The sequence below is a fragment of the Varanus komodoensis genome, unplaced genomic scaffold (assembly GCF_004798865.1).
Source record: "Varanus komodoensis strain SLA01 unplaced genomic scaffold, ASM479886v1 scaffold5, whole genome shotgun sequence".
NCBI classification, from domain to species: Eukaryota; Metazoa; Chordata; class Lepidosauria; order Squamata; family Varanidae; genus Varanus; species Varanus komodoensis.
The window spans coordinates 8,381,264-8,394,316 of NW_025336087.1; the positions used below are offsets into that span (position 1 = coordinate 8,381,264).

General features: G+C 40.1%; 1 protein-coding gene across 2 annotated transcripts in view; it reads left to right on the plus strand.

Annotated features, from left to right (window-relative positions):
* LOC123031668 (regulator of G protein signaling 7 binding protein) overlaps positions 1-13,053 on the plus strand; it is a 67,335-nt gene that overhangs the window by 47,816 nt on the left and 6,466 nt on the right. For both annotated transcript variants that reach the window (XM_044446895.1, XM_044446896.1), the window contains exon 3: positions 6,402-6,532. In XM_044446895.1, the coding sequence (XP_044302830.1) occupies positions 6,402-6,532 (131 nt within the window). The remainder of the gene's footprint in view (positions 1-6,401; positions 6,533-13,053) is intronic.

The window sequence follows — 13,053 nt, forward strand, 5'->3', positions numbered from 1 at the left end:
AGACTCCTGTGAGTCCCTTGGACCGCAAGGCGATCAAACCAGTCAGTCCTAGAGGAGATCAACCTTGACTGCTCTTTAGAAGGCCAGATACTGAAGATGAAACTCAAATACTTTGGCCACCTAAGGAGAAGGAAGGACTCCCTGGAGAAGAGCCTAATGCTGGGAACAATAGATGGCAAAAGAAGAAGGGGATGGCAGAGAATGAGGTGGCTAGATGGAGTCACTGAAGCAGTCGGCGTGAGCATAAGTGTACTCCGGGGGATGGTAGAGGACAGGAAGGCCTGGAGGAATGTTGTCCATGGGGTCGCAATGGGTCGGACACGACTTTGCGACTAACAACAACAAAGTGAATTCCACTTTCACTAGGGCAGCTAATCCAATTTAACTCTCAATCAAGTTCCAATGTTGCATAATTTCTAACTTCCATGGCTGGGAGAAATGAACAAAACTTGTTTATACAGGTAGTTGAACTTCCTCAGAAATAAGCTAACTATAATAAAGGTTTTTAAATCTGTTATGGGGGGGGGCCTTATAAAATACAGGTTCCTGTCCATTTCTTGAGTATAGCCAACTGCAGTATGCAGGGCTCAGATTTAGATTAGGAAAACAGCACAAGGAATGAAACTGCACATCTTTCCAGCAGTATTGGTCTTCTCAAAATTGGGCGCACATACACCACATGCCACTGCTTTAGAGTGCAGTTGAGGCTTTATTCTACAATCATGCTACCTCATTCATTGAATTTTATGCAGGTTCTAGACAATGTCTCCAATCTGGATTTTTCCACCACTTCTTACATCTTTCTTTTTTATGAGAAAAATTCTTTCTTATGAGAAAGATGGAATAGCTGCACAGTGCCTTTTGATTATTAGCTCTAGGACCATGTGGAAGCATCCTTTTAAAACTCTAGAAATCTAGCAATGGGAGTAACATATTTTATCTGTTTAGGCCATAAAGTTACAGATTCAGACTAAAAGTGCATCAGATTTGTTTCAGCTTCTAGAGATATAGCCGTAATTAACCTCCATCTAGGTTCTAAATTTAAAAAGCTGCAGGAGAGTGATTTTGTGCACTAGATGAATAGGCAGTCTGTGGTTTGCTTGGGCAATGTTGCAACAGTTTGATTTCTCTGTGAAAGGACATGCTTTTGCAGACAAGGTCATGCTTTTGCAGACAAGGTACCTTCAAAGACCTGTTCTCATATATTAGGAAGATGCATCTTCCTAGCAGTTATATCTAGTGTCCTGTGTATTTGGATAATCTGTTTTTCATTAGCTAGGAAAACCATGGTGCCACAGTGATTCACTGGTCTGTCATTTAAAGGTACCTCACATACTCAGATTGCTATCATTAGCTGCTAAGTAGTGTGTCACTGTGCATCACTGTGTCCTGGCTTCAATTTGCCTGAAGTTGCTGATAAAACAATGGGGTCAGACAACACAATAACTCCAAGGGTTGCATGTGGGTTGTTTTGAACCATGGGTTCCTGTCGAACCATGGGTTGTTGTGTTGATCTCAGCTGACATAACAAATCAAGTTGAACAGGCTACAGTACACAAGCCTTGGTTTGTTCTGTTCATGTGCAGTTTATGCTTAACATGTCATGGCTTGTTAGCACAGCTGTATTCAGATAGCACAATAACCCACATCTGCACAACAACCTACAGTTCAACATCCATTAAGTGTGGGTTACTTTGTTGTCTGATTCCAGGTTCTGTCTTAGATTCTAAGTGTTTGCTTTGTAAACAGAAATTTCCATTCACCATGCAGAATTCCACTCACTGAGCAAGAGTGTAGGGACACAGGAAGCTGCTTTATACATGTTCAGATCATTTGTCCATCTCTCACAGTTCTGCCTGCTCTAACTAGCAGTGTTTCTCCAGGTTCTCAGGCAGAGGTCTCTGGGCTTCTCGATGCAATGCATTTATGGCACACTCATGTTTCCTTATTCCTGGTAGCTTGCAGATGCTTTACATGCCCTTTTCATCCTACAAGGCTTTTCTTGAGCTTTCTAAGCATTTTCATGGCTATTTTTAGAATGAGGAAAATGGGATATTAAATTTTCAATACAGAATAAATAGGAATGAGAGAGTCATATAATTTTCAGTTCTGCTACACCTTCTGGTTTTATAACAGATCATATAAAAGGCAGAGAAAGAAAGAACACTGGGGAAAAACGACATGTGAATGAGCCAAGTTTAACCCCACAAAGACTCTGGAAGCTGAAGCTTAATCAAAGTGGCAGGCTACTAGCTTCACGCAGAGAAGCCTTTTCATATCACTTGTTGTTTTCAACTTGAAATGTCAAGGATTCAACCTTGTACTTTCTACGTGCAAAATATTTGCTCTTCCTTCCTATAGCATTTGCTGCTGTTCTTCTCTGAAGTACTCAAGGCTATATTCTGCGGATATTAGCCATATGATTGCAACTACTTCTGTTGTCTAACAAAAACTGCAGTTTTCATGAGAGTAATATAGGACAGGCTTTAGAGTTTCTACTTAGCAGTTGTGGTTACTAAGATAAATGGACTAGCTGATAGCCAACAAACTGGACCTCAGTTCAGATAAGACCGACCCACTATTAACAGGAAATAAACTAATTTTCTCAATCCCGATGGATAAAGTACAACCAATCCTATATAGCTGCACTGTATCTGAACATTAAGGAGTGGGTACTTAATTTGGGGTTACTCTTGGATTTATTATTGTCACTTGGATCTATTATTGTCATTGTCAACTGGCCTTCATCGCCCAGACTGCCTTGCATCAGCTTTGGTTGGTGGCCCAGCTTCCTTCCTGTCTAAACAGAGATAGTCTCACTTCAGTTGTCTACACTTTGGTAACTTCTAGGTTAAAACACTTAAAGCTGAGCTAACTTTGAAGACAGTATGGAAACTGCAACTGGTGCAGAATATAGTAGTGACATTTGACTGGAACTAGGTATTCAGAACATAACATTCTATCTCTAGCCCACCTGCACTGGTGGCCCTGTTTCTCTTTTCTGTGGTAGCCCCTTCGTTACAAAAATGTTCTTCCTAAGGGATTCAACTTGAAACCAGCTTTGTCATCTTTTAGGCAACAGGTGAAGAGATACCTTTTTCCAGGCAGTTGGATAGTTTAATAGCTTAGCTTTGGTGGCTACTTTTGTTCACTCTTGTACTGCATAAGGGGTTTTTTTGTTCCTTGTGTCACAATTTTTGCAAATTGTTAAGCTTATAATGAATACTTTGTTATATATTGTATTTTGTAGTTTTTGTTGTATTGCTTTTCCATAAATTCCCTCAGGAGCCTTTTCTGTGTGAAGCAGTACATACAGATAATAAAGGAATAAACTAATTTAGAGTGCAAGCGTATAGCTGCTAAATGCTGTGGTCTTAGGAAAATTTTGAGTCCCAACTCTGAAGCCAAAGATGGATCTCTGATATTGGAGTGTCCTCCCTCTCTACTCTTTCATCCTGTATGATTCTTCCATGCTGGTTGCAGCTGTGAAGTTGCAGGTGTGACTTTGGAGCTGATGCTCAGAGGGCTGTTCTGAGGAGACAAGTAGGGAAAGAGTGAGGTTTTGCTAGGGCACAAAAAATTCCAGCAGTGCCTCAACCCTCCTTAAAATGAGTACGCTTAAAAACACTTAGATGGCCAAAATTGCCATTTAAGTGTTCTAGAATGGTCCTTCTGCCTTCCATTGGATGCCTGTAATCTTCTGAATTTGTTAAGCTATGGTCAGCTACATTGGGAGGCTCTCCCTCTTGATGTATTTGCAAAATCGATATAATTGCTGAACTCACCATAAAAGTTTTGTATTTCAAAAACCCTGTTGTGGTATCCCATGTGTCTTTCAAGCTTTGGTGCTCTTCAGAATAGAAAGGGTTTATTTACAGGTGTTTTTAGCCACTGAAATATGGGACCGACTTAAGAATGGTTTAATTCCTTTACCTTTTAAACTCCTGCTTGAATTAGAGAGGCAACACCATTTAAAATGGGTGAAAATAATATCTCTTACTGAATGTAGCCTCTTTGATAGTTAAGGAAATGATGGTTAAGTACTGGATCCAGAATGTTGAAGTGTTGGATTGTCCTTACACTTTCTAGCACTGAGAAGAAAGTTTAATTGTAGACATAGCCACAGGCCAGGGCCCTACACACAGTCCATTTCTCAGTGTTCACATGAACTTTTTCCAATGTTAATAGTAATTATAAATAATTGGAAAAGTTATTTATTGGAATAAATAAATAATTAGAAAGGTTCCTGTGTGTGCAAGACTGCAGTCTATGCATGCTTTTGAGATATTTGAGAACCACTAACAGATTTCAAGAGAATCATGTTGATTCCTAAATCTTAAAATGGTTATGATTTGGAACATGAGGCCTTCCACTGTTGCTGTAACTAGGATTAACTGTGGTTGGAATAAGCCACAACAGATCTTGGGTTCATATGCTCCCCCTTTCCCTTTCTTCATGGTGAGCCCCTTTCTCCACTTCTCTTCTCTCTGAGGAGATAAGTTTGTGCTCCACTTTTCATTATATCTTGCTATTTTGTCTAAAACTAACAAATTGTAGTTAATCTTAACTAAGCTTTGTTTAAAACAAGTGAACTTCAAACCATGGATCTGAAAATTAGTCACCATGTATGTGATTATTTTCTTTTTTAAAAAAAAAAGCAAGAACTTCCAATCTCCTCATGGTTGCCTTGGAGTTGAGGGGATGAGTCATACACAAGCTCAAAGCTCACCATGGCTCATTCTTTTCATAATGAACCATGGTCTATTGTGATGTCTGAACTGGTCCTTCGAGAATTTGAACAGTGTTGCAGTTCTAACAAAAGGGTATAATTTCTTTAATTAACCTTCAGCCAATGTCTCAGCTTCAAAGGTTGAAAGTATATGTTTGTGAAAGATATTCATAAAGATGTTGCTAAAATAGCTGGGTAATGTTTTCTTTTGTGGCTAAATATATTTCACCTGGAACGAAGAGCAAACACTATCTCATTCCAGTTGAAGCAACCTTTCCACTTTAATAACATCCTGAGGCATTTCAGTAATCATCGTCTCCTACAGCATAATTGGTGCCATTTCCTATAACATTTTTGTGGCATAGTCCCATCTTCACGGTCCCCTTCTCCTTCTTTCCTGTAATGGTCCTTCTGTTAATGCACACAATTTTCTAGAAGGTAAAAAGTACTTGCAGCAGTTTAAACATTAGCCGATAGTGGTTGTGACTAAGCCCTCAGGTTAAATAAACATAGCTTTCTCTTGGCTGCAAAAGATTTCAGAATTGACTGGTATTTAAAGGCAACTTTTAAAATTGATTGACATAAACAGTGGGATACAGAAGTGCAGTGAATCATTTATCAAGTTGCTTCGGTTCCACAAAGGTAGCCAGGGAATGAATTGTATTTCAACACAGGCAGCTTTAAGAAATCAAGCAACAGCTTTCAGACAAGAGTGATAAAATATTATTAGGTCGATAACTTGATGCCACTATTATCGAAATTATCTAGTTTTAGCAGAACTGGCTCAAGAAATTTTTGAGTCTAAGGTAAAGTACAAGATGGTGTCCATTCCTTACAAGGAAGCTGAGTAGATCAACAGTTGAATCTTGCTGCACTGGCAATGGGACAGTGTCATCCACTATACTTGGGAAAAGAATAATGTAGAGCACGCTACTCTTTCCTTGAGAGACTGCAGGGGAGGGTCCTGCTCTGTGGAGAGCAAGGGGAAGTCCTGTTCTGTGAGCTGAAGTCTGTTGAATTTAACTGTATGCATTATAAGTCATTTATTATTTTTCTATAGTCCAGTCCAAAGGTATAAGCTTCAGAGACTGGTACTTGACCAGTGAAAGAGATTCCTCCTCAAACCTGTAGAAACTTAACACAAAGTGTCCTCTTCCAAATCTAACTCAGGAACAAACAGAGAAGGGAAGCATCCTGAGATAGACAGCAGTCACCTTTTCATGGGCAGTTTGTTTCCGATTCTTCCACAGGGGCCTTTGAGTATTCTTTGAGCCCATGAGGTCTCTTTTGGACTGCCTGTGTTATCAGTTGAGGTCATTTATATCTGGGAAAGAAAAATTTAGAAGAATCCTTTCTTTTGACTATGAAACTGCAAACCTGCAGAGAAGATTCTAGACATAAGAGTTTCTTCATATTCCCCAAAAACATGGGAGTTTAGACATTGTCTAGGACAGCCTTTCCTAATGTGGACCCTCCAGATATTTTGAACTATCATTCCCATCCACCCTGGCCAGCATGGCCAGCAGTCAGAGACTGTGAGAACTGTATTTCAAAATACCTGGAGATCACCAGTTTAAGAGAAGATTGATCTGGACTGCACAGGCCAAAATCTGGAATTGTTATTGACAATTATAACATTTTCTATTTCACTTTATTTTGTATATTGTTTCAGCCCAGAAGATGGTGAGATTCATCCTGAAATCTGTAGGCTATATATCCAGTTGCAGTGTTGCTTAGAAATGTATACAACAGAGATGCTAAAATCTATATGCCTGCTAGGATCACTTCAGTTTCATCGGAAAGGTATGCACTTATATCATAAATCCTCTTGAAATTGTTTTATTCACTTCAATTGTCGTTGGCTATCTGTGAAGCAGGACTTTCACCACAAACACTTCATCTATTAGTTTCCAAGCCATCTGTCAATAGGATGCCATAGAATTCTTACGCCTCAATCTGGATTCCTGTTTCCAGTTTAGTGTGCACTGGGAACTTATTTATTTATTTATTTATTTATTTATTTGATTTCTAACCCACTCCATTAGCCATATGGCTCCCTGGGTGATTACAACAACAAAATACAACATAAAAGACAGACGTGCTTAGCCTGCCTTGCTGGAAACCGGTGAAATTATGCATACAAAGAAATGTGTATATGGATCAAATGTTTACAGTGGCATTAGAAGAAATCTATATATTTATTGCATCTAGGTCTTTGCAAGATACAAATTAGATAAGCAATATAAAATTATTGAGAACTATCTTTAAAACAGTGTGCTTTTGTTTTACTACATTTATATCTCATCTTTCCTCCAAGGAGTTCAAGGCATTATATCTCCCCCACCCCCTGCACCCCGCCCCAGGCAATGATATTATTTCGTTCCCCTTTTTTATCTCCTTCATATGAACAGGAATTTGGAACTAATATTTCCTCATCTAGAATAGCATTCTGTCCATTCACCTGTAATCAGTAAAGTGAAAAGAGATGTAGCAGTTCCTGTCCTAATCATTGTTCTTCTGCAGTTCTACCTTTTAAGCCCCTGCTGGATCCTGTAAATCAAAATAGCATTCAATACATAAGAGGCATTAGCAGTCAGAGCCAGTCAGTATTTAATCTGCACAGGTTGCTTTGCTTTCCAACAGGTGTGCTTACCTCCTTGGTATTACAAGCTGGCTATGCAATTCCTGGCACTCAACTGCAGAATCTGAATGAGGCCAGCATTTACGAAGTCATGGATCTTCAGACATTACATACACAACCTCCTCTCTCTGTGGACCATGTAGTTGTACCCTAGAGTATTTCTCTGCTTTGCTTTCTAACTCTTGCAATCATGGAAATCCATATATTTTAGAGGGATTGTGGTACATCCTGTTACTTGTAGGAAGGGGGACTGGTACAATCTACTCCTGTTAAGGGAACTTGAAACAATGGAATGTTCACCTTGAACAAATGCCTCTGCTTTTAAAGGGTTTATGTTCCCCTTTGAAATGTACCATGCAGAGGAACATTAAGTTTGATTAAAAGAACATTCTTCCCATTCTGCAGCTTTCAGAATTCCTGTCCATTAGCTATACAGGCTTATAGCAGCTGAAGTCCAAAGCATCTTAAGGACACCAGCTCTGAGAATATTCTTCTACTCTATGTAGCAGTCACTGAAGCCAGTTTTGCAACCATTTGTACTCCCTTCAAAGCCATGGATATCTCATTAACAATCTTGAAAAGGAAGCTCTGCAAACAATCTCTGGCATTATTAACTAGTTGGTAGGCCTGGAAGTTTGTCCTGCATGAGCATTGATTCCCACCTCCTGCAGTGTTGGAGGCTGGAGTTCACCCCTAGGGTGAGGAAGAAGTAGCATCCAGTTTTTTTCTCTCTAGCCTTCTGGCACAGTCTTGGGGAGCCATGTGCCTGTTGCCTTTCTGCTCTACTCATGAGCCACTAAGTAATAATAGACTGCAGTAGGTAGGTCCTCCAGATGTTCTTGGGTTGCAGTTCTCATCATCCCTAGCCAACATAGCCAATGGTGAGGATGATGGGAGTTGCAGTCCGACAGCATCTGAAAGGCCACAAGCTGCCTGCCCACCCCTGAGGCATTGCAGTTCCCTTCAGTGAGCTATTAGTCTAGCTCAGCTTTTCTTTAATGTATGTTTCTAGAAAAGTATTTGACATGCTTTTACTCTGTTCTTCAGTTAGAAAGGCTCCTGGAACAATTTACAGGCCAATATGAAAACAAAACAGTCTGTGACTTTAAGCTTGTTGACCCGTTACCACCAAAGGAAAGAAAGATGGGGAAGGAGAAGTGGGGGGGGGGGATTCAGTACTTTTATTTTAAAATACCCATGAGGCAGTACTTTACCTACTTCATGCAAATCTAGAGCAACTCTGTAGGAACAAAGCCTAGATTTCTCTGTTGCTTTTTATGTCATTTTGCAAAGTTCAGTTTGCTGTCCAAGTTCACCTCCTCCTGCAGGGAGCTGACCTACAAGAGGAAAGCTCATCTGGTATGGGGCAGTAAACATCTCAGAGCAAAAATAGCTCCTCCACAGAAAGGCATTGAGCTATTTTTGTTCCAGATGTGTCCTTCTCTTGCAAGGATGAAGCTTTCCTCCCACAGTATAATTGAACAGAACCAAAACTTTTGGAAGTTGACTCTCTTTCTGAGTGCCTTATTCTACTAGTGGGGGTGGGGGCTTTTTGAAAGGATAGCTAAGCCAGACAAGAAAGTTTTTCTATTTATCTGTTGCTTGTTAATTCATACTAGCAAGCAGTACTAGGAAATATAATGCATTTTACCTATTTTAGGGTTGTTATTTATAAAACGTGTTCGAAGTGTAGAACACTTAATGAACAAAAGCACTTTTCATTTTTTATAATCCTGCAATAACCTTTCCCTTTTCCTTTCCGTATGCAATAGATTACTGTTCTTTTATCCTATAAAGTTCTGATAGCAGCTATAGAGCATTATGAATTGGGATGTCTTATTTAGTTTTAAATGTTTGCTTCATGGAAACTTTGGGCCTGCATGCAAAATGGGTTTTCTTCACACGGTCACATTCTTTTCTTTCAATTACTCATTTTTGGTGGCTTCCTAACCTTTACACAGGCTTATCCCATTCTTAAGTGAGCACCAGCAGTACTGACTTTCTGGTAGCTGAAACCAATGTAACATCAATAATGCTCACTAACGCATTGAGTTTCCCTGGAAACCTTGTGCACTGACAAGCATTATTGTCGTTGTGCATACATTTGTTTCCACTGGTACACCGGTAGTACTAGCACATGGGCAATGTTGGATCCATTCCCATTTGTTGTTGTAATATACTGTCAGGTTATCTCCAGCTTATGGATACCTGTGCCCCCCAAAATGTCCTGTCCTTGACAAGTCTGCTTAACTTCTGTAAATATCCTTTTCTTTATTTTCATACAATTTTCATGAACATGCTGAATGTCTATAGCTAGTCAATGGACATATTAACTAGATGATAGTATTAATCATCTTTACTCAGATGCAAATCTCATTGATTCCAATGTATGTTTAGCAGTTGCAGCCATAATTCTGTAGTAGTCTTATTCCATTTATTTACTTATTTCAAAGTTTAATATAGCACCTTTCAGGCAAAGCCCTCCTGTGGAGATTTATGAAAGGTAATCAGTGGCCCAAGTTAACTCCTCAGTCCATAGGGAAAAATGCTCTGCAGGACTGTCAGCTGAAATTGCAGGAAGCATCCCCATCCATATCAATCAATCTTTAGTAGCAGATAATTCAAATTGTTTCCTCACGTTCCTGAAGAGGTCAGAAGCATGAAGGCCAAATCTAATCAGGCAACAGAGTTAGTGATGCAGTTTGCATGTAATCAACAACCCATAATAACAAACCATACCAGAAGGAGATGTGTTGTTGGATCCTGCCCATGCACCCATTTCCCATTTTAATTAAAAAAACACAAGGGCACCCCATCCTTGGGTTGCTTATAGCAATAGCCAAACCCAAAACTCAGATTTTCTGGATGAACAAGCCAGCATTCTGTGTTCAGACATCACAATAAACAATCCAGCACACCCCTAACTTGAATGTTGCAGCAAGAGCACAGGTAGTTTACCCTTGGAAGTGTTAGTATGAGCCTGTTCCCTTTGACATTACAACCACAAGCTCTCCCTCCATACCATAATTTATTATTATTTTAGAGAACGTGTTCTCCACTAATACTGGCAATTAAACAATTGTCAAGGGCAACAAATTATCCCTGCAGTCTTTGGGAGCCTGTTTCTTTAATGTTACCCATTTATTTTTGGGCTATGCACTCTTGCTTTCCTGCATTAAAACACCCACTCACCAGTGATCTAACAGCTTTCCCATAGTGCTTATATGCTGTTTTTCTGTCAGGGTGCTTTACAAATTTTAATATAATTAAACAACTGTTACAAGATATAGAATGGAGTCCCCTCAGGCCAACTAATGATGCTACAGCATTGGAAGCTGCCTTATGTGGAGTCAGAAACCTGGTCCCTCTATTCCAGTATTGTTGGCAATTAGTTCTCAAAGTGTCAGGCAGAAATTTTTCCACCCCTGGAAAAACATGGAGAGGGCCTTCTCAGTGGTGGCCTCCCAGTTACAGAAAGGTCTCTCCACTAAGGCCTGCCTGGCTGCACCAGTGTCATCTTTTCAGCACCAGGTGAAGATTGCCCTCTACTCCCAGGCATTTAATTGTGTACGGCAAGACATATCAGTTGCAAGTGTGACTTTGAGTGCTCAAAGTTGCAAGTGTGACTTTTGAGCCAGTGGGGAAAGGGAACATTCCAGGAGAGCAAGGAGGGAACGAGTGAGACTCGACAGGGCTCTAGGAATCCCAGTGGTGCCTCCGCCTTCCTCCTCATGAGCAGGAGCAAAAGGCATAGATGGCCAAAATCAGCTGCCTGTGCCTTTTTGCTGGGCTGGGCTTCCCTCCATTCTCTCCCCACCCTGATTTGATGCCCATAATTGTCTTGAGGTCAGAGGGCATAGGTCAGGGTTCAATAAGCGGTCACATGCTGGATGGCAGCTAAATTTGGTTTCAAATGCCATATATTGAAATTTAATGCTGTATTTAATGCTGCATTTTTATTATTGTGTCTGTTATGAATTGCTGTGAAACGTCCAGAGGGCGTTGGCTGTTGGGTGGTATAAAAACGAAATACCTTTTCAATAATAATAAGCCGGAAATTGCACTGGGACTTTCTGCATAGAGCAAGTAGTCTGCCACAGAGCTGCAGCTTTCCCCATGGCCCCTTCAGGAGCTGATGGCACACCCTCCCTCCCTTAACATGCACGGCCAAACATGTCTTTTCCAAAGGAAATGGAAAGCAGCTAATAGGAAATATAGCAATAAAACAATAACAAAACAACAACCGGTATAACAATGTTTTGAACAAAATCACAATTCAATAGCTTTACCAAGTGCATACGTATACAATACTAAGGACACAATCCTATGAATGTTTAGACAATAAAAGAGCCCTGCAACTCCCAGCATCCTCCAGCTAGCATGGCAATAAACGTATCAAAATTAAGCTCAATATTACCATTTCATTTTTAAATCACAAACTTAACTTCCCTTCAGTGGGGCTTTTCTTCTATACCAAGGCTCCCTCCAACTCAGTCATATACACACAGACATATCTTCAGTAACCATCATGAAAGCCTAAGCAGCTCTGAAGCCAGCTTCCTTCTGATTCTCTGCATAGCCCCTTAAACATACAGAGTTATATCCAGTTTTAATCTAATTTAACTCCCATTCATTTCTGCTAGTCTGTTCCACATAAGATTAATACGGCCCATGTTCAGCAACCTCTGCAAAAAAATGGTTTGGTCCAACAATTCAGATATACACCTGTGATATTCCTTCATTCTTAAGTTGCTACCCTATGCTTGTTTTTAAATAGAAGAAAGTAATGGTGGAAAAAATGTGACAATTGAGCCTAAAGATCAAGAAGTAAAACAGCCACCCAGAAATCTTGGGGTACTTTTAGACAGCTTGTTGTTAGCCATGCCCTGTAATGAATATAGGCCATTTATGAGGCCTTGGCTCTCTGTACACAGATGCCACTTCATAACCATTTGTCTTGGGCTGGGCTGCTGCACTGGAAAATGTGGAACAGCCGCCTGGAGGCAATCAAGTGCTTCTCAAGTGGAAATCGCTGACAGACAGCTGAATGCCAGAATGTATTGCTTTATGTTCATTGCGGGTGTGCGACTGGCATTGATGCTGTCTGAAAGGATTCATTGCTTTGCAACTGTGCACTCAGCTGTCCCATCTTTAAACACATTTGCAATATTAATTCAGTTAGAAGGGGACTTTAGCAAGGGATCCCTCTAAACTATCCATTTAAGTTTCCCCCCCCCCCCCCCCCCCCCGGTCCTTCCTTCCTCCCTGAAGCTGGAGGAAATGCCACTTTCCACTTTACTCTTTTTGACTCAGGCTATTTGTGCTAATATGTATGAGTTGCCTTGTGTATTAGAAGAATTCTTTGCAAAGCACAGCGTTTTGCTTAAATGAGCCTGCAAAAATCAATGCATGACATGCTTCAAGAAATATAATCAAACAGGTACATTAAATAAGAAAAGAAAGAAATCACCCATTTGAAGAAATGGTGTGTGTACATTGTTGAAACTCTGCAACAGTGCTTCTCTGATGGAAATTCAAAACCATCTAGATATGGTACATTGAGGATACGCCAAATTAAAGTCAATGTTACACTGAATAGTACAGAAACCTCACAAATGGAACTCTAGGCAGATTGGTTATTTTACAGTTTGTGTGCTGCATAAAAAAGCAAATCTTGGCACAG